Source organism: Eretmochelys imbricata, chromosome 3 (assembly GCF_965152235.1).
Source record: "Eretmochelys imbricata isolate rEreImb1 chromosome 3, rEreImb1.hap1, whole genome shotgun sequence".
In the NCBI taxonomy this organism is placed as follows: Eukaryota; Metazoa; Chordata; order Testudines; family Cheloniidae; genus Eretmochelys; species Eretmochelys imbricata.
Genome location: NC_135574.1, coordinates 119247388 through 119268182, shown reverse-complemented (window position 1 = coordinate 119268182; position 20795 = coordinate 119247388). Strand labels below are relative to the sequence as shown.

Sequence of the window (20795 nt, the reverse complement as noted above, 5' to 3'; positions counted from 1 at the left end):
AGAGCACTGGCTAGGTTAATAATTTTTAAGGATCGATTTTGTATTTTAAATGCTTCTGAAGTGCAGATATATGCTGAGAAGCGCATGTGGTTAAAATGGTGCCTTCTTACTCAAAGAACTGCCCTCATTGATTAAAATCTGATTACTTTAGTGACAAAATGTAAGTTTTACTGTCAGCCAAGCAGAACCAAAAGAGCTATGGTAGAGTGAAACAGATTATTTTCTGACTCTTGCATCATAAACAGAATTGTTTTAATTAAATTTCAGTGTCAGGGCCACATGTGCAGCTATGTTTTCTTCAAATGATGCCTGCAGTTACAACTTGGATGAGGATAGAAAGGTCTAGGACTACCCTGAAGTATGAAACAGTAATACTATTACAGTTGCAAACATGCTATTCATCTAATAAATACAGTTACAAAAATTTATAATATAAACAGGGTCCTGACAAACTTATGTTTCAGCACCCACTTCTGAAAGAACACAGAAATTGTATGTTAAGATAGTTACTATATATATATATCTGCATCTTTAGGTAAAAGGTTTATGAATATACTGAGCAAGTATCTAATTTTCAGATTTAAAAACTATTTTTTCAGTGTAATGTATAATCTCCTGCCTTAATTTTTTAAAAAACTATTACAACAGTAAAAGCCTGTTAGAATCTTATGAATATATATATTTACAACCTTCACACAACCTTGAAGTTTTTTGTTTGAAAACTGATAGCTCTCATTGAGCTGAATTTGTCATAGTTCAAGCGTAAGAGACTATTCACAAAACAGATAAAGCCTCTTTAACAGCTCCTGATAATTACTAGATTTAATATTATAGCAACATGCTCCTGAGATACTAAGAATATGTCTACAGTGCAACATAAACCCAGGGTTTGAATTCAGGCTTAAGTCTACCTCCACTTTCTTTCTGTCTAAACACAAATCATGCTAACCCAAGACTCAGACCCAGAGTCCTCAGGCTATATGGGTTTACATAACGTATATGATATGATTAGCATGATCGATGAGGAAGGAAACAATCTTTGGATTCCTTTTTATTTAGAACAGGGGTCTCAAACTCAATTTACCTGAGGCCAGTGCCAGTCCTCAAATCCTCCCAGCTGGCCAATAATGTCACTGAAGATGGTGTTGAGAAAAGAAAACTTTTATATTGTATTTTTTATTTTGAATTTCTTAGAAATAATAAAACTGTCATACAACTTTATACAATTCTTTGCATGCCAGAGAGTTTTCAGTGTTTGCCAGATACCTGGCAATGCTTCAGTTCTGTCAGTTCATTGATGTTTGACCTCAGCAGCTGAGCAGTTGAAACCTTCAGGATTGCAGCAAGGTGGGCATCAGATAGTTGTGTTCAGTATTTTGACTTGTTTATATACATTGTGGAAAAAAGTGACGCTGCCTCCATGGCTGACTTTGCCCAGCAACTAGTGATGGTATCTCCATCCCTTTCCTCCAGCCAATGGGAGCTGCGGTGGGCCGCACATGCAGCAGACATTGCTGGCAGCATGGCTGCATGTGTCTCTCCTCCGTGGGCCGCAGATGGCCCACGGGCCAGGACTTTGAGACCCCTGATTTAGAACTAAGCTAAGCTAACATTGTGGCAGGCAGCAAGAAAACATTCATGCATACAGCATTATATTTAGAGCTTTACAGGTACCATGAGTGATTCCAGCCCCAAATTTAAAATGAAAAAAGGTGAGGGTTGAGGGGTTTTTTGGTCTTTGTTAGGTATGAACTTTTTAAAAATTAAAAAGGGAATATTTTACACATTTGCTATACAAAGACATCATTTATCATAGGCTGCAGCATCAATAACCATGAAAAGCTTTACCACACAGCAATAAAAGTAATATGCTTAAGACCAAAAGAGATTATTTACAGGATATTTATTTATATATCTCCATTATAGACACACACACGTAATATGTTTTGTTATAAAAAGATACTGTATCATTTATTTTTATTGCTAAAATTGAGACAGTTAAGCACACTTACCATACTTTGAATGACATTACCACAAATATGCTAGCACTAGCCTTTAATCATAAAAAAAAAAATCAAATTCATCCTTAGTGGAACTCCACTGACCTTAATGTAGTTATAATCAGGGATGAGTTTGACCTCAGGTGTCTATGACAGACTAAGACTGTGGTCAAAAACGTCTGTATTTGTCAGCCCTAATTAGGCTCCAATTCAGCAAGATATTTAAGCAAGTACCTAAATTCAAGCATGTTAATAGTCCTATTGACTTTAACTAGATAACTCGCATGCTCAAAATTAGGCACGTAATTAAGTCCATCACTTAAGAGGGGCTTTAATACATAGGCCTTTCTAGAATACCTTATTAATTTATTCTACCGATTAATTTTGGAGGATTGCATTTCCAAACATGGTTTTAGTCAAACCTGGCTGACAATGCTGAATGTGATTTTCTGCAATGACTGCTAAGTAATGGTCAGCAAAACATGATGTTTTTTTTTAAAAAAAAAAAAAGATTTGCTTACAGCTATACCAAACAGCCACCATATTAAACAGTTAAGCACAAGTCTAGTAAAACCATACTTGATATCAGTTTTGATCATGTTTTTTCTACCACAATTCAAGCCATAGTATGGATAGAACCTTCATTAAGTAGATCAGCTTACACCCAGAAGCAGGAGTTGATCATCCCCATTACTTTCATTTACACAGCTTTGAATATTATCAGCTCTGTAAAATTATCCAGACCCTTTTTCTTTCTTTCCTATATACATTCATAGTATGGGTCTTCATGTGCCCAGGTATATGGCCACATCCTACTTACCTCCATATATATAAAACATAAGCACTAAACATGTAATATCTAGAAAATATATGGCTTGCGTTCGTATTATTTTACTTCAAGCTGGATACAATATAGATGTGAAATTTCCTTCCCTTTCTTTTCAGAGGCTTTTAATCTTTTCCAAAATGAAACTTATATTTGGGGAAAATGTACATTAAGAGTCAAATCCTGATCCCAGTGAGGGCCAAGTCACAGGAGTTTTGCCATTACGTTTCAAAGGGACAACGATTTGGCCCTAAAACAATATATTGATAAAGCAATAATTTGTTTTTTTTCCAGCTGCAGTAAAGGCCTAGTGTCAGCAAAATTCTTCATGAATGAACTCTGACATCTGTAAGAGCACAAAAATAAATATTAAAAAGATCTTACCACAACAAGGAAGGTCCTCTTTTTGTGTAACCATCTAAGTCCATGCTGCACACTTAATTATAAACACTGGGCTACATGGAGGAAAAGTCAGTATCTAGACAACCAGGAACTTAAAACTTGAGAATGCCATTCTCAAGGGAGAACAGCAGAACTTCTCACTCTACAAAAACACTGGGAATGTGATTTAAAAAAAAACCCGTAAAGTAGTGCTGTTCACTGCAATCCACTTGTAACTCTTGATCTGTTATTGACAGGGCTGGATTAACCTTTTGTAGGCCTCGCACCTAACATATTTGTGGGCTCCCATAGAGGCAATGGAGCATGGTGCAGGGACGTCAGTCCCCACAGCGACGGGCCAGCCCAGTGTGAGGGCACTATTTACAAACTGGCAGTTGCCAGACGCACAGTGCCCCACCCGGCCCTGTGCTGCCAGCATGCCCCTTCCCCTCAGAGAGGGGCGGGGGGCGCCATGCCACAGCACACCACCCAGCCCCCCCACCCAACACTGGAATCCCCCCCCCCGATTCCCTATGGCCAGAGCCCCCCCGTGGCCCCTGCCCAAAAATGCACACCACCACCCCTGCCCACCGCCCCACCACAACTGCCTGGCACTGCCCACTGAACCCCCACTCCCTAGTGTCCCAACACACAGATCTTCCCCACCACCTCACAGCCCAGCACGCCCCAGAGACCCACTCCCCACCCCCTGCCTCCTGGCAGCACTCACCAGCCCTGCTGGGAGGTAACTGTGTCTGCCGGGCTGAGCAGCAGCACACCCAGAGCTGGTCCCGGGGCCAGGAATCACTGCGGCCCCTTGGGTGGTGGTGCGATCAGCAGGCCAGTGCTGGCTGGGCTCTCTCAAGACGCACTTGCCTGGAGGGGCCAAGGCAAACCCCCCCACCCTCACCCCCACCCCAATTGGTGAGACTGGCCAGGCTTCTGCACCAGTCCCAGGCAGCTCAGCTCTGGGGAGACAGGTGGGGGAAGCAGAGATAGAGGTACACTGTGGTCCAGCCAGGGAGCAGAGAGGAGCAGGGCAGTGGGGCCACGGGGTGGAGAGGATCCTTCAGCCTGAGGCCCAAGTGATGGGCGGTGAGGAGCTAGTGGGCTGGCGGAGTCTCAGGATGCAGTGCAAGCGGAGCAGGCCGGGGCCCCTTCTAAGCATGGGCCCGGCTCCATGGAGCTGCTGGCGCCATTGTAAACCCAGCACTGATTTTTGAGCTAAAGACTACACTGACTTTCAGAAGAGGACTTACTGTCCCAATTTAGAAAAAAAGATTACAGGAGTAACTTTCCATAATCTTTTTGAACTCTAGAACTCTGTTAAACATGAAGCTGCTATTTTCTCTTTCTGTCATGAGATTCTGGTTTACTGAGAGGAGAAAAGGAAAGACTGGAGGTGAGAGTGCTCTGGAAGACCTGCCTGGCAAGGAACAGTGTCCTATTTATCTCAAAATTTTCATAAAATTAGCCATACTGTATCAGACAACTAGCCTATTAAGTTGGTACCCTACTTCTGGAACGGAAGCAGAACACAACCAAGTTGTACTCTCAAAACAATATTTGCTTGGCCAATTGTGCAGTACTCTAAAAGGTTGTTGGCGGGGGGGGGGGGGGGGGGATTTCCTTAAAAACACTGGAGTAATTCAGATTATATTCTTTAAGTGTGTGTAAGAAATGGGGGTGGGGGGAGGGGAGTGAAGAAACCTGAATTGGTACAGTAGTACTTATACATCAATGAGACTTAGTGACGGATTACAGCTGCGGCTTAACATTGAGTTCTTAGGGCTTTTGGACATGCTTGAAAGCAGCAGCAACATAGAACAGGTTTGAAGCAACCTGGCCTAAGAGATGAATTTGGGAGGATGTGTGTAAGATTTGAAGAGATCCATGTAAGAAATCAGTGTGAAGATAAGAAATACAAAGCATTTCCCTTTCTTTTCTTCACTGTAGATATGCCCTTTATAGTTGGAGAAGAAAAATGCCATAACCATCTCTTTAGAAATTTATCTGCAGCACCAGTGCTATGCAGAGAGATTAACATTCATGAGGAACGGTTAATCTCTCCTACACATATTGGACAAACCCAGACTCGGGGGATCTCCTCTTGATAAATTCATTCCTCTTACCTCAGTTATCTTTTCCTATGCGGCTTTAATTAAAAAAAAAGTGCAGTTGCACTATATTTTTTTCTAATTGCCAAAAATAGGCTGAAGAGTATTCCAAATGAAATTTAATGCAAGACTGATAAAAGTAGTATCAAGGTTTACATTTTAATTGCACAGAAGATAGGAAATTCGAAGTTATAATTCTCACAGCAGCAGTTGCCTCTTTGCATGTACCAGGGAATGTGGAGTTAAGATAGGTCTGGGGAGTGGGAAGGAGAGGGAGATATGAGAAGAGTGGGACAGAGATTTTGGGGTGGGAAGATGGGGGCAGAAGGGTTTCTAACTACTAAAGCACATTCTCCTCCGGAACCTGGAAAGGAATCCTGGATTCCTGAGTCTCTGCATTCTTTGCTAGTGGTTTTTCATAATTATTTGCTGATAGCAAAGTGTGCGTCTAATCCCCCCTTAAGTGCCTGATTCATATAGAGGACAACCACCTACTACTGCTACTAGTTATTCCATTAGCTCAAGTGTCAGACATCTGTGATGTCTATCTAAAGGTCCAAAGCCTGCTCATGACCCATGCTGGGAGTTAACATGGTTCCACATGATGGAATTTCTGTTGGATTTGTTTGCTTTTACTTAAAAACTTAGCAAATTACATAAAGAACATTAAGGTTGCAGAGTCAAGCACCCAAAAGTTAGGAAATGCCAAATCTAAGGTTGCCTATGTAACCTTAATTTGACCCCTATGATTCAGTAGTAGAGATGTTGTTTTAACTCTGTACTTGGTGCTGGTATGACTGCTTCTAGAATACTGTGTCCAGTTCTTGATGTCCACAATTCAAGAAGGATGTTGATAAAATTAGAAAGTGTTCACAGAAGAGCCACAAGAATGATTAAAGGATTAGACAGCATGCCTTATAGCGATAGACTCAGAGAGCTTAATCTCTTTAGTTTAACAAGGAGAAGGGATGATTTGATTACAGTAAGTACCTAGATAGTGAACAATTTTTTTCATATTGGACTCTTCAATCTAGTGGAGAAAGATATAACATGATCCAAGAGCTAGAAGTTAAAGCTAGACAAATTCAGACTCGAAATAAGGCATAAATTTGTTTAACCGTGAGGATGATAAATCATTGGACCAATTAACCCAGGTTTTTGGTGGATTCTCCATCACTGGCCATTTTTAAACCAAGAATGGGGGGGAGAGATAGCTCAGTGGTTTGAGCATTGGCTTGCTAAACCCAGGGTTGAGAGTTCAATCCTTGAGGGGGCCATTAAGGGATCTGGGGCAACAAGAAGGAATGGTATTTGGTCGTACTGTGAAGGCAGGGGACTGGACTCGATGACCTTTCAAGGTCCCTTCCAGTTCTATGAGATAGGTATATCTCCATATTAAATGGATGTTTTTCTAAAAGTTATGCTATAGGAATTTTTTCAGGAAAGTGCTATGGCCTGTTCTATACAAGTGGTCATATTAGATGATCACAACAGGCCCTACTGGTCTTGAAATATATTAATCTACATGATCAACTACTATTTTTTCAGCCTGACACAAATGCCTGACATGCATTTTCAACCAGAACAGAATTTGGGAAAGTTTTAAGCAACTGAAAACAGGGTCTCAATGGATAATTTCAGGCAACCTTAATAATAGGCAGCACTAGTAGTGCTGCCTATAATGCTGTCTGCCTTCCACCCCCACAGCTTTTAGGATTTTTTTTTTTTAGTCACTCAGTACAGATTTATTCCTTGTATTCTTTCTGAATTTACATCTTGTCTCCAGAGAATGGAAATGAAAATGAGAAAGCTAAGATACTGTCTTCACCAATTAGCCAGGATTTTAAAGTAAACACTGCATCCTTCGGTAGGGGCCAATAGCTCCTTCCATTGACATCCAAAGGCTGTTTATGCTCCTGCCACTTTCTGCGTAGACAATCGCATTACATAAACATCTCTTAAAAATCGACTATTATCACAGTCATCTGAAAACCACGGGTACACTTAAAAGTTCCACATATGAGTGCTGGGTGCCAAAACTGGAGAGCTAATTTGTTGTTCTGACATTAGTGTACTAACTTCAGATAGCTATCAGTACACCTGTTCATCTATCTTGCCAAACAGCAAGATTCTAGTGATTTGGGGGGCAGGGGGGAATCATCACAGCAAGATAGTTCTTCTAATTGCCATCATGATTCACATTTGTAATATTTCAGATAATCAACAGTATTATCTTTATGTATAGTTGCTAAAAAGTTATTTCTTTTTTAGTTTAAAAAATAACTAAAAACAAAACTTTAACGTAAAAGAGTAATAGATTATACAGGTTTCTGGTTTGGAATAAAGTCCTCCAAAAATTCATGGTTATTATTACTGGTGTATAACTAACGATCTAGTAAATTTCATTAGCACTTTTATTAACAGGATTATAATTTTATTTTTGCCAAAAGGCAAAATCAGAACCAGACACAAGAGACTGAAGAGACCTTTGGTAAGGAGGGTGGACTGTAGAATCTTTTAGGATTATTCTCAATTATTTTATCTTCTTTCATTTTATTCTCTCCTGCATTTGTTTTCAAATCGAGATCGGAGAGTCTCCTCATTGCTGGGGGAGGATTTATTTTCTGGGTGCATTGAATTTTCAAAAACTGTCCAAGGAATAATTCTCTAGAATCTTCTATATTTGAGATATTAATGATCAGCATATTTAGAATATTGTCTAAGCATCAGCTCTTCTCCTCCCAATAAATGCTCACTTGGTTTATTGTAGCAAACCTCCCTCAGTGAGGAAAGAAACAAGGGAATTATAACCAGAATGACTGTTTAAGCACAACTCACTCCCACTGGAGATTTCTCTTCCCTTTTAGCCAGTGGTTCATTCTCTCTCTCTTTTTTTTTAAAAATGGGGTTCCATACTCAAGGAGGAAATGGAGGGTGAGAACAACCCCTAGACTTGTTTGCAACCTCTTGCCCCACCCCAAGTTAATAAAATGACAGGCTATTTCTGCAATTCTACTAGTACCTTAATTGTAATATCTGGGTTTAAAGAAACCATCTCTACAAAACATTCTGTAATTTGTTAGACTGGGTTTTCAGATGTTTTTGTTTGTTTTTTCTTTTGTTCACTTGACCAAAGAAAGAGGAAAGAGGACTTGGGGAATAGTTAAATCTCATCTGAATTTATCAAGCATCAGTTTGGAGAATCATTGGTACTCCCACACTCTTGAAGCAGTATGTGCTATGCCTCTCAAGGTAAGAACACTGCAGCGAATTCAAAGTCAACACATTATCAACTTCCAATTTAGTCCTATGTGCACAACAATTTTTAGAACTGAATGGTGTGATTGTGGGGGCTGAAGATCTGATATTGTCTCAGTTTTATTTTCTCCTGAACCTTGTATTAGGCTTAGGCTCCTTAAACCTTTGCAAAGATACTAACCAACTATCCAATACTGAGCATCACCCTGCCTCGATGCCTACAGCAGTACTCTGAATCCTCAAGAATTTTTCTAAAGACAATGAATTTCAATCCTAAAAGACAAGTCTAAATGCTTCACACATGATAGAATGTTCTCAAGTTATCATTTCTGAGGCAACAGACACACCTTGAGAAATTCCTTATGAATTCCAATTAAGGCATATACGATCAACATTTGTAGTCTACGTCTCAAAGTTTAGTACCAAAGGGATTAATTTATGAGAAAACAAGATACACCCAGTATAGGAATCACTTAGCTTTTTAGACTATCTCTTTTCAGAAATCAATATTTACAGTTGTTACCAATTTGCCTCAACCAATTTAACTAACTGATGCACATTTTCAGTTTCCAAAAATAATTTAAACTGTATCAAATATAAGTTTGTATCAAATACAAATAAAGGAGTCATTCACCAAACTCCCTCCCACTGACAGTAGTAAAAATCCAATCAATCCACTTGCTGAAATTTCAATGTGATATATGCCATCATGGCAGAGAGGCATTGCTGGCACATGTACATTGGTCAAACTGGACAGTCTCTACGTAAAAGAATCAATGGACACAAATCAGATGTCAAGAATTATAACATTCATAAACCAGTCGGAGAACACTTCAAACTCTCTGGTCACTCGATTACAGACCTAAAGGTAGCAATATTACAACAAAAAGACTTCAAAAACAGACTCCAACGAGAGACTGCTGAATTGGAATTAATTTGCAAACTAGATACAATTAACTTAGGCCTGAATAGAGACTGGGAGTGGATGGGTCATTACACAAAGTAAAACTATTTCCCCATGTTTATTCCCCCCCCCCCCGCACTGTTCCTCAGACGTTCTTGTCAAGTGCTGGAAATGGCCCACCTTGATTATCACTACAAAAGGTCCGTCCCCCCCGCCCCCTCGGCTCACCTGCTGGTATTAGCTCATCTTAAGTGATCACTCTCCTTACAGTGTGTATGATAACACCCATTGTTTCATGTTCTCTGTATATATAGATCTCCCCACTGTATTTTCCACTGAATGCATCCGATGAAGTGAGCTGTAGCTCACGAAAGCTCATGCTCAAATAAATTGGTTAGTCTCTAAGGTGCCACAAGTACTCCTTTTCTTTTTACTTGTTGGACCGTATCCCAAAGGAGATTTTCTCTGGGATAACCTGTAACTTACTTTCAGTATGTTTGTGCAAATACAGGGCTAAGGAAAGAAGGTAGATTAACATTTCTGGAGACAGTATATCTACAGAGCAAGTACAGAACAAGCTGCAGCGATGCAGCAGTCCACACACTGACCTACTAACACGCTTCGGCCTTTACCTGAAGAGACCTCCTCCTTGACAGACACATCAGTGTCTATATCCGTTCAAAGTCTCTTTGCTAAAGTGGTCAACAACGGGACCAATTAGCATCAAATATGATGGTGATTCTTCTGATATGGATTCTTGTCTAGAGGGAACTGGATTGAGACCAAACTCATTTCACGAAAAACAAACCCACAATTGCCAGGTGGTAACTTTTTTATTGAAATATTCATGCTTTCCCAGTAATTTTCATATAGGAATCCTAATGGTTAAACAGCCTTAACATTCTTAAATCTCTTTACTCTTTATTAAAGTCATACAGATATGTTGCACACTTTCAGAAATAAGTATAATAGTCTAATTACACCATTTGGGAAGTATTTGGAACTGTGTATTTTTCATAGGAAAAGATGATAAAAAGAAGGCTTGGCAACGGAGGATTTGCTGTGTTTGATGGTTGTAGGGGTGGTGGGAAGGGAAGTGGGAGTTATGGAAGCCACTGGAAGAGTTAAACAGTTGGTGATAGGAGGTTAGATTCAGACAAACACTCCATTGCGGAGAATATACATTTCTGTGTCATATATTCATCCAAAGTACCTTATCACTTCTTGGATTAAAAGTACTCATCCTCAGTACTCTAAGGATTCAATAAATATATTTTCGTTTAAATTATATTATAATTAAAATATTTCTCCTACTACCTTCAGCTCCAGCACTAAAATAGGCAAAGAAAGTTCACCTTTTCCCAAATATCGTAATAAAATTGAAGCAATACTACTTTACAAAACCCTTAGACTCAATTGAACTCAACATAACATTGAATAGTCATGTCAATCCTTTACTTCTGTAACTAGCACTACCTCAAGAGGGCTTTTTGTGGAATACCAGAATATTTTTATTGTTCATTTACACAATAATTACGACAACTTCACAGGAGAAGAACATAAGAATGGCCATACTGGGTCAGACCAAAGGTCCATCTAGCCCAGTATCCTGTCTTCTGACAGTGGCCAGTGCCAGGTGCCCCAGAGGGAATGAACAGAACAGGTAATCATCAAGTGATCCATCCCCTGTTGCTCATTCGCAGCTTCTGGCAAACAGAGGCTAGGGACACCATCCCTGCCCAGCCTGACTAATAGCCTTTGATGGACCTATCCTCCATGCATCTATCTAGGTTTTTTTTTTTTAACCCTGTTATAGTCTTGACCTTCACAACATCCTCTAGCAAAGAGTTCCACAGATTGACTGTGTGTTGTATGAAGAAATACTTCCTTTTGTTTGTTTTAAACCTGCTGCCTATTAATTTCATTTGGTGACCCCTAGTTCTTGTGTTATGAAAAGCAGTAAACACTTCCTTTTTTACTTTCTCCACACCAGTCATGATTTTGTAGATCTCATATCTCCCCTTAGTCATCTCTTTTCCAAGCTGAAAAGTCCCAGTCATATTAATCTCCTCATATGGCAGCCATTCTATACCCCAAATAATTTTTGTTGCCCTTTTCTGAACCTTTTCCAATTCCAATATAAAAGGGGCAGTCCCTTATTTTTCAGCTATACTGTATAGTAATCAATTTACCTGTCTGAATTCCATCCTCTCGTAAGTTTCCACAGTCCACTCCAAATAATTTTGTTTTAAAGAAAGCGTCATAGCTTTTTCCTGAGCTTTTCATAAACACATCTCAGACTTTATTTTTCTACTATTAAAAAACAAAACAACTGTCCCAGCAACTGTCTTAAATTTCAGCACATTATGTACTCAGTTTTTGATTTTGAAAAAATGTCTTCAGTTATATCACTGGCAAAAAACTGAAAAACAAACTCTTAAACAGCCTGCTCAAAAGTCTTCTGGTATTTTCCCCAACAACATAAATTTAAACTCTGGCATCTGTTTTCTAGATCTTTGTATTTTATGAAAATTAGAAACTCCTTCATTTATAACTCCCAGTCCTTGTTTATATAATGCACTATTCTCTTCAGTTACACTAATTTCTCAGCATGAATAAGTTTCATATTAATTTCTTAAGACATTCTGACTGAAGTGAGGATTCAGCCTGCCTCTAATTCATATAGATTTTGCTTCTCTTCAGCCTGTGCTTACATTCTACGCTAGGCCTTTCTTCTTTTAGGTTACCCAAAATGCCACAGCCAACAGAAAGTTAATAAAAAATATTTTGGGAGTGACATGCTTGGGTCACCTGGCATTTTCCTGCCTTTTCTCCTATTTACTCTCCGCCCACTTTGGTTCTAGCTTGCAGCAATGCTCCTGTCAGCCAAGGTTGGCTGGATAGAACTCCCCTTCTGCCACATCAGTGAATGCTCACTGATGCTCAGAGCAGCAGTGAAAGGGAGGAATACAGCATAAAAGCATCATGAGGAGCTGAGACCTGAATTCTGGTATATCAACACAACATGGTGTTATTACACTGCTCAGCCAGAACTAGAAAATGTAATACAGCTATATACTTCAGAGTTCCAAGAATGCCTAAGGGAAATAATTCTCCCCACAACCAGAGCTGCTGTATGACCATGCATCCCACACTGCCCCTGCACCCGTCCCAAATGGGGAGTACAATGCTGGAGGAAGAAGGGCTTGTGGATCCAGCAAGTTACAAACCCACTGATCTGATGTTAATACTCTGATGCCACTGTGTGGCGAGGTACACAGAAATCCCCTGTGGAGTACAGCTCTCTGGCATGTAGGGAAGGCAGAGCACCACACAGCCCCCCTGCATCCCATCCCCCAATGCCGCACAGTGAAACCATACTAGTTCTGCTGCGGACCCTCTATATCTGCTGAAGGGGGACAGGAGTTTACCAATAACACAACAGTGACCAGTAAATTGATTACTATATTTCTATAGTAATACAGAAATACAATTTTATCTGTAGAATAAACACAAGCCAATGACAAACTTGTGTCTCCTTCTATAAAACACAGTTTTCTTCCAACTGCAACTGTTCTGAAACTGAGCCCTTCAATCAAAACTTGTGTTAGGATTTCATCATACTGCAACCTCAAGATTCAAATGCTGCAAAAGAGGCAACCATTACAATTTAAAGGGCTATTCTATGGTTCTATATGATATTAAAAATGAACTGGTGATCTTAAATCTCTGCCAAAGCCTTTGAAAAGGCATTCTAAAGTAATGTATGTAAAAGGTGATAAAAATATCATTTTCTGACCCACAAAATCCACCATGTGGGAAAACTTGTAGGTTTCATAATTTATTTTTGTACTTTCATAACTGTCATTGGAGAAAGAAAAGTCAACTATGGCATCAAAATAGGAACAGAGGAAGAGGTCATAATTTGTATCAGATAGAAGACTCCTATATTCACAGCCTCACAGTTTTACTGCAGCTTAACATACTTAATTGTAATTGTTTGTGTCTTTTCTGTTCTTACAAGAGTGTAGCTTTCGCTGAAAACTGACTATTGAAGTTGCATTGTGGGGTTTCATGTATGTTTCCCAAGGAATTCTGTTTCAAATTAACAGTATTGGGAGGTTGTTTTTTTGTTGTTCTGTTTTTGCTTTAGTAAAAAGATTTTTGATTCAGCAACTCTGCAAGGGCTTTGACAGCCACGTAGCATATCTTTTGGTTATGACATTTGCAATTATAAAAACTCTGCAATTAGGACTTAGTAAATAATTGTCTTGATGTAGGAGCCATATCAGAATCTAGCTCACTCTTCCATAGTTGTGTTGGCTCTGCATGAATAAAAAATAATAAAAGTTTAACTGTTGTCATAGATGTGCAACCTTCCATGGACTGTCTTTCTATGTGCTTGTATGCTGCCTAACACAAATCAGTACAGCCCTGTGCGGATACAAAATTTGTATCCGCATCCAAACTGCGATCCACAAACATGGTCCATGAATATAAAACGACTATCTGCAGATTTGCGGGGCTCTACAAATCAGTCCCTGTTCCTAGTTGGGGTCCTTCGGCAGACAATATAAACAAACATATCAATGTCATAATTAGATGTGACCCAACATAAGGTATGTTGCCTAAGAAGGTGCAGAATTTAAGAGTTTAAGAAGTATTGCATGCCTGTGTCACTTTTCTTCCCATAAACACTTTTAGAAGTATACACCAGTAAGTATTTTTTTATGCACTAGGGAACCTTCCATCATATATACAGAAAAGGCCAGTAACAAATCACAGCAGTAAGCTATCATTCTTCATGCCCACCACTGTGGTCAGCAACTTCTGACTGAAGAATTCCTCAGATCCTTTTCTAGGAGAGTCAATACTATTTGTGGGAGTTAAAATATTATTTCAGAGTGATTACTGCTGAGATGGGGGTTTGTCCTCCACAAGCTGAGCAGCATTCTGCCTCCGCACAGTACATACACACTTGGAAGAAAAGCGAAGGGACAATGACAGACCTTCTGTGTTACCTATTTGTCTTTCCAGGTCTGCTGCTTCATCTGGTGTTGCACGTGGGAGGACTCCAGGATCACTGAAACTAGTACGCAGCAAGGTCCCCATCACGAAAAAGAACAGAATCCCACCTATTGCAGGAATAGCAGGTGTAATCTTCTCTGACAAATATGGACAACTACAAGGGAGAGAGGAAAAAGAAATAATTGTTATACTACTAATGTCAAATAGTGCAATACATGTTCTCAGAAACTATTAAGTCACTTGCCATTAAAGATCTATCCAGGTTAAGAATTTATATTCTATTAAGTCTATATTGCTTTGCAGTGGAATGCTACCCATACTTTTAATAAAGCTGAAAGATGGCTTTAAAAAGCCACACCTATCACTATTACCTAGTACTAGTTTAATATAATAAAGATTCAAAAAGCATAACAACCACCACATTGTTAAGTAATATTCCCTCTAGTATAAGAAAAACACAGGTTTTGTTGCAGACTATTATTAGTTCTTATACTGTATCTTAGCATAAACTTTGTTTTACAGTTTGATGACAATCAGCTGCGAGGACAAAACTGAGAAAATTTTACATGTAAAACAATGGGAAATTTTTTAAAAGTGAGGAGGTAACACATGGTAAGAAATTCAATGAATTCTATAACATGAATTAAACTCCACTGTTAGAGGAAATGCACAAGGACGTATATAAATGGCACATGCTTCCTTTATCCCCCTGGGGAGGTATCAGTGTTATGAAAATAGAATGTGGTGCCTCAAACTTTTGTTTCTCTCTCATTCCATTCTTTGTAATTTATTCTGTAAGCTTGTTTATTTGCTTTAAAAATAAAAGGAGTGCAATAATAGTGCAACACATATGGAAATGAACAACCAAGGTGGTCCACGGCAATGACAGCCCTTTTTCAGAACAGTAGAGTGTTTATTGTTACCAGATTTAAAAAATGATTACTGGGCTGCAAGGCTATAAAGCACACAGAATTTTTTTTTTAAATTATTCCACTCAGAAAAATCATCATAGATGGAAGCACTGGAACCTAATTTAACTCACAATCATGGCTGTAAGTGAAAAGAGAGAAACCATTATCAGTTGTACTTAGATACTGTACAGTATAAAACTCTGGCTAATCTCAGAATAACACTAGGTATTGCTGGATCATTCTGGTATATCCATGGATTTATATAATCCAAGAAGTCTCTGTTATAGAACAGGGAAAGTCAAAATCCCAGCCCATTTGATGTATTTATATTCACAATCTAAGCTTTAGTTTAAACCAACAACAAACTGAAAAGTATATTTCTAGCCCAGGTCCTGGTTGACAATATAACCTTCCAGATCTGAACCAAGTCTAACCAACATTGCCTTCCCTAGTCTACAGATGATCGGAAACAATGACTAAGGGTAGGTCTGCAATGCAATCGGGAAATGCAGTGTAAGCATACCAGAACTAGCTCTGATTGAGCTAGCTTGCTAAAAATAGCAGAGCAGCCACAGTGTCATGGGCTTTCCAGCTAGCTTGATCAAAGTTAACTTGGATATGCCTACATGTGCTGCAACCAACCCCCAGCCCCCAATTAACCTCACTGGGATACTAACTGCCAGGCTAAACAATGACAACATTAAATATTTCCATGGCTGATCATTTTAGCAGAGGGAATGGGGAAACAGTAGAAATAATAATTAAAAGTTCAGTTACTGTATAAAGACCATATTTTACCCTGTGAAAAGCTCCTATTGACACTGGTGAGAGTTCAGCTGTGGATGGACAACAATATATAGTCCTACATTTTTACTCTAGCCCATGGCACATAATTCTATTAACAATGGAATATGGCCCCTTGAAACACAAGAATTGGACACTGCTGTTATAGTAGCATGTTGGGGAAGGAAAGTTAAAGTACAGACAAAAAAATGGACTTGGTTGAAAGAATAGTCCTAAAAGATCTAATACAATTTAAATAACTGCAGATGTACTTCACAAAGTTTAAGAAATCAATTCTTAACTTGTTTAATATATCAGAAAAGCCAGTCAAAACCAAAAACCTACAAGAATCTTTTATACAAATCTGAAACTATTATAGTGGTCAATGTATGTCTTGTATGTGCAGAACTATTAAAAATCAACCCACTGCATTGGACTCTGAAGCAACAGTGCAAGTCAGCTCTAAGGATACATTTTGAAGTGAATTATTGGGAACATAAGATCTTACTAATACAATAATAATCAATATTAAATAAAGCACATACATTATTTTTGGTTGCATTATTCATATTAGACGCCAAAGAAATGGGAACTATAAGTCTGTGGATCACATAAGTGCTGGAAGGTAACTTGAGATATACCTGTGAAACTGTAATAAGCTATAAAAATTTAGGGCAAATGCCAAAGCAGCACTGCTGACAATGTTTAGATACATTCTTCATCTAGAATCACCATTCACTGTAGGAAGGACACTGTAAGCATCCATTTTTAATGGTCACCATAACCATAAACTATGTAATCATTGCTATGTGCTAACATTAGCATTCCATGATATTGATGAAAAAAATCCAACTTTCCACATCAAAAGATTAAAAGACCAAGGAGGCAATACACTGTACGACAAATGAGAAAATTAACAAAAATATTAAAATCTCTTCATAAATATCTAGCTGAAACACAATCGAACTCCGAAGAAAATCAGACCCATCAAAATTTGAAGATATTGTTTCACTCCTTACAAGAGAAAGGGCTTGTCTAAACTTAAAACTAGGTCTGTCGAACTATTAAAAAAAATAATCGCAATTAATCATGTGATTAAAAACAGGCATAATTAATCACAATTTTAATTAATACAATATTGGTTAAACAACAGAATACCAATTTAAATTTATTTTAAATATTTGATGCTTTTCTACATTTTCAAATATACTGATTTCAATTACAACATAGAATACAAAGTATACAGTGCTCATTTTATTTTTTATTACAAATATTTGCACTGTAAAAAAAGTTAAAAGAAATAGTATTTTTCAATTCACCTCATACAAGTACTGTAATGCAATCTCTTTATCGTGAAAGTACATCTTGCAAAAGTAGAATTTTTTTTTTTTTTTTTACTTGAGAGAAATTAATTTGTTAATACTTGTAAGACATTCTGAAGATTCAAAGCACTACAAAAATGCTACTTAGTAACAACATGAAACCAACTGCTCTGATGTTCTATGAAAGGAACACCATCAATTTAAAAAATCATTTCCACCTGAGAATTTGATCCCTATTAGCTCAATTAACATGATCTCCTGTATAAGACAAGTCATAGAATTTTACCCATTTACCCGCATACTAAGCCCAATAACATGTCTGACTACAGCATACCTTCCACGAAGCCCAAGTAATTCCTCAAAATTACTGTAAATGAATTTTCATGTTTTTCCCCACTGTGTTTACTGCCTGCACTTGACAGAACTTGGTGGAGTCAGTTTCACTTTCTGTCTAATTTTGTAGCTGTGCCAGATAGGGCAACTTCCTCCAATATGTCTGGGAGACCCATATCATATTAAGGGCAAGAATGGTTTATACATCACTGCAGGCCAGGGATTGTGTGCACTCCACAGGGTTAACACAGCAGCTCCAGGAAGTGAAAATAGTAAGGGATTATTAAGGCAAATTATTCAGGTTATAACACCTCCACAGAGGACCAACTCCTAGGAAAGCTCACATATTCTGGTTCAAACTGGATTCTCCAGAGACCAGAAAAACAGCCCAAGCTTAAACTTACTTAAGGATTTTGTTCTGATTCCTGAAGACTAAAAACTGATATCAACTTGTAACCACAAGGAAAACACAATCGTGGGTTTGAAGGACTGATACCCTCACGTGAGGGTGACGACTGGTAAGCTTTTCAGCATGCACGTAGGTTCTTTTATTATTTTTATATGCTTTCTCTGAAATGTTCTCACCTTCAGAATAAATGTGTTTGCTTAGAAAGAGCTGTCTGGTAACTTGTAACTGCTAGCAATGCACTGTCCATAGCCCTTGAAAAGCCAAGCATAGGCAGTACTTTTTAGGCAGACTGGCTTGCTGGGGACAGTCTGCACAGGGTGGATCAATGAGCTGTGCAGCCTCAAAACCCCCAGTCATAAAGGAGTGAGACACTGATCTCCACCCAAGAGAGGTGACAGGTGGAAGCCAGAAACATTTAAGTGGGTGTCTTTGTGGGATCACAGAGGGGAAAAATACAGAGGCATTTACCTTGTAATTGTGACACTAGCATGATGATAATCACAGATCGCACACTGCTTTAGAGGAAGAGCTCTTATGCATACTCTGCCTCGGTTTTGTAAGAGGGTGTTGTTCTCCGCTAACAGAAGTGGCAAAGCTGACACTGAAGAAAAAGCAGGCAGACACATGCACAGAGAGGAAGAAAATAAAAGACCTACGTTTGTCTAGTATGATTATTTGCAGCCTGCCCAGGTGACAGTTTTAAACAGCAAAAGGATCAGGAAAAAAATCCCCACACAAACAAAAACTTTGTGCTTTTTTTTTTTTTTTTTTTTTTAAAATAAGGGAATTTTTAAAAGCCATTCTAGGACATACAATTTCAATGAGGTTTCGTAAAAAAATTATATATTTGAAATTAATCAATTTTTAAAAATTCAAAACTGATAATGACCCTTTAAATGCATTTGTTCTGCTATGCAAAGCTCAACATATATTAAAAACAGTTTAGTTGTTTTTAGAACTGGTCAAATATTACCAAACATTTCCACAGTCGTTCAAATTTTTGAATCCACTTTGCTTTAGCTTCACTTGCATTCCATGGTGTGTTCACTTTCCTCAGACGACATTTTGGCTAGAGCTGTACTAGTAAGTGATTTTTTATATTTTTGGTAGTTGTGAAAAAATTGGTTTCCAGTCAACCTGAAACCAAGATTTTTTGGAATGTTCAGTGAATTAAAAAGTCAGAAAAGTCTCATTTTGGGTCAAACTCGTTTAATTCAACCTAGAATTCACAATTTTGGGCATTTTAACCAATTTTTAAATAAAAGCAAAGGGAATTTGCAAATGAGGGGCTTGATCACAAAACAGGAAAGAAAGGAGATGTTGGCAGTATGCACTCCCCGCTCCCACACTCAACAGCCCAGTGATTAGGGCATTCACCTGGGACATGAAAGGGAGACCAAGGTTTGAATCCTCCACTCTTGACTTGACCCCAGGTGAGTGCCCTAACCACTGGGCAATTGGATTATGGGCACAATCACCATTACCATTTTGTGAATGATGCTTAAGTCCCCTTATCAATGTAGCCCGAAAAATTACTATGTTTAGTTTGAAAATGTCGAAATGGCTCATTTCAACATTTCCAAAAAATTTTTTTTGACCAAAACAATTCGACTAAATCAACATGAATTCACTAAATGTTTCAGACAACCCAAATCCGCATTTTTGGTGAAAGTTTCGGCCAAAAAATTTCACCCAGCTCCAATTCTGGCAAATGTGTTTCTTTGCAAGTATAAGTTTGTGTTCACAGGCACATATTTTTAAAGTAAATATTGGAGAATATTCCCTGAAAGCAAATTTTGAGCTTTTAAAACAAAATATTCCCAACAGAATGGCAGTGGCAGTTCTTCCTAAAAAAAAATAAAATAAAGAAAGTCATCTATGTCATGACACTGACAGCATGGGAACCCAATGAAAGACAAATCTCCATCCTACAGCACTAGTATAGGAAGCATTAAAAAAAAATTAAATTCATTTCCCTATAACACCTATTCGATGGCCTATGGGAAGCGAGCTGGAGGCCTCAGCCGATCTCCAGAAATCACAAAACAACTGTCACTAATTGGCAGCTTGGTGACAGAGAAGAAAGATTAATGGACCATACTTGGAAGTATCATTGATAGACTCCTCTCAACACTCTTACAGTTACATTAGCGGTCTTCAGTTTCAGAGATTGCACCATAGCTTGAATCTGTATTTCCTCAAACAAAAGAATCCAAAGAGTAAGGGCAGAGTGAAATTTTACAGCTATATTTTTCTATAAAATAGTCTGCTTTTCTCACATCATTTTTAGAAGCTGTGTTTGAAGGTTAACATGAGTGTGGGAGGACTGGTCTGTCATTGCTGGATAAAAATAGAACATACTGGTGTTGGACAGAGAATTATCAAGCACTGTCCCCTGAACTAAGTATGCCTAAGGAACGATAAAATGTCTCCTCTTAACACCCAATAACACTTTTAATTGCATAACCATGCTTGGACAAGGGTGCTGAGTTTTGGAGAAAAGTAAGGACATGTAAGAAGAGC

General features: G+C 38.5%; 1 protein-coding gene across 6 annotated transcripts in view; it reads right to left on the bottom strand.

Annotated features, from left to right (window-relative positions):
• ZDHHC14 (zDHHC palmitoyltransferase 14) overlaps positions 1-20795 on the bottom strand; it is a 150731-nt gene that overhangs the window by 61516 nt on the left and 68420 nt on the right. For 3 of the 6 annotated variants that reach the window (XM_077813259.1, XM_077813261.1, XM_077813263.1), the window contains exon 2: positions 14496-14668. In XM_077813259.1, the coding sequence (XP_077669385.1) occupies positions 14496-14668 (173 nt within the window). Of the gene's footprint in view, positions 1-14495; positions 14669-17864; positions 17952-20795 lie in introns of those variants that run through there. The other 3 variants (XM_077813260.1, XM_077813262.1, XM_077813264.1) reach the window with 2 other exon arrangements.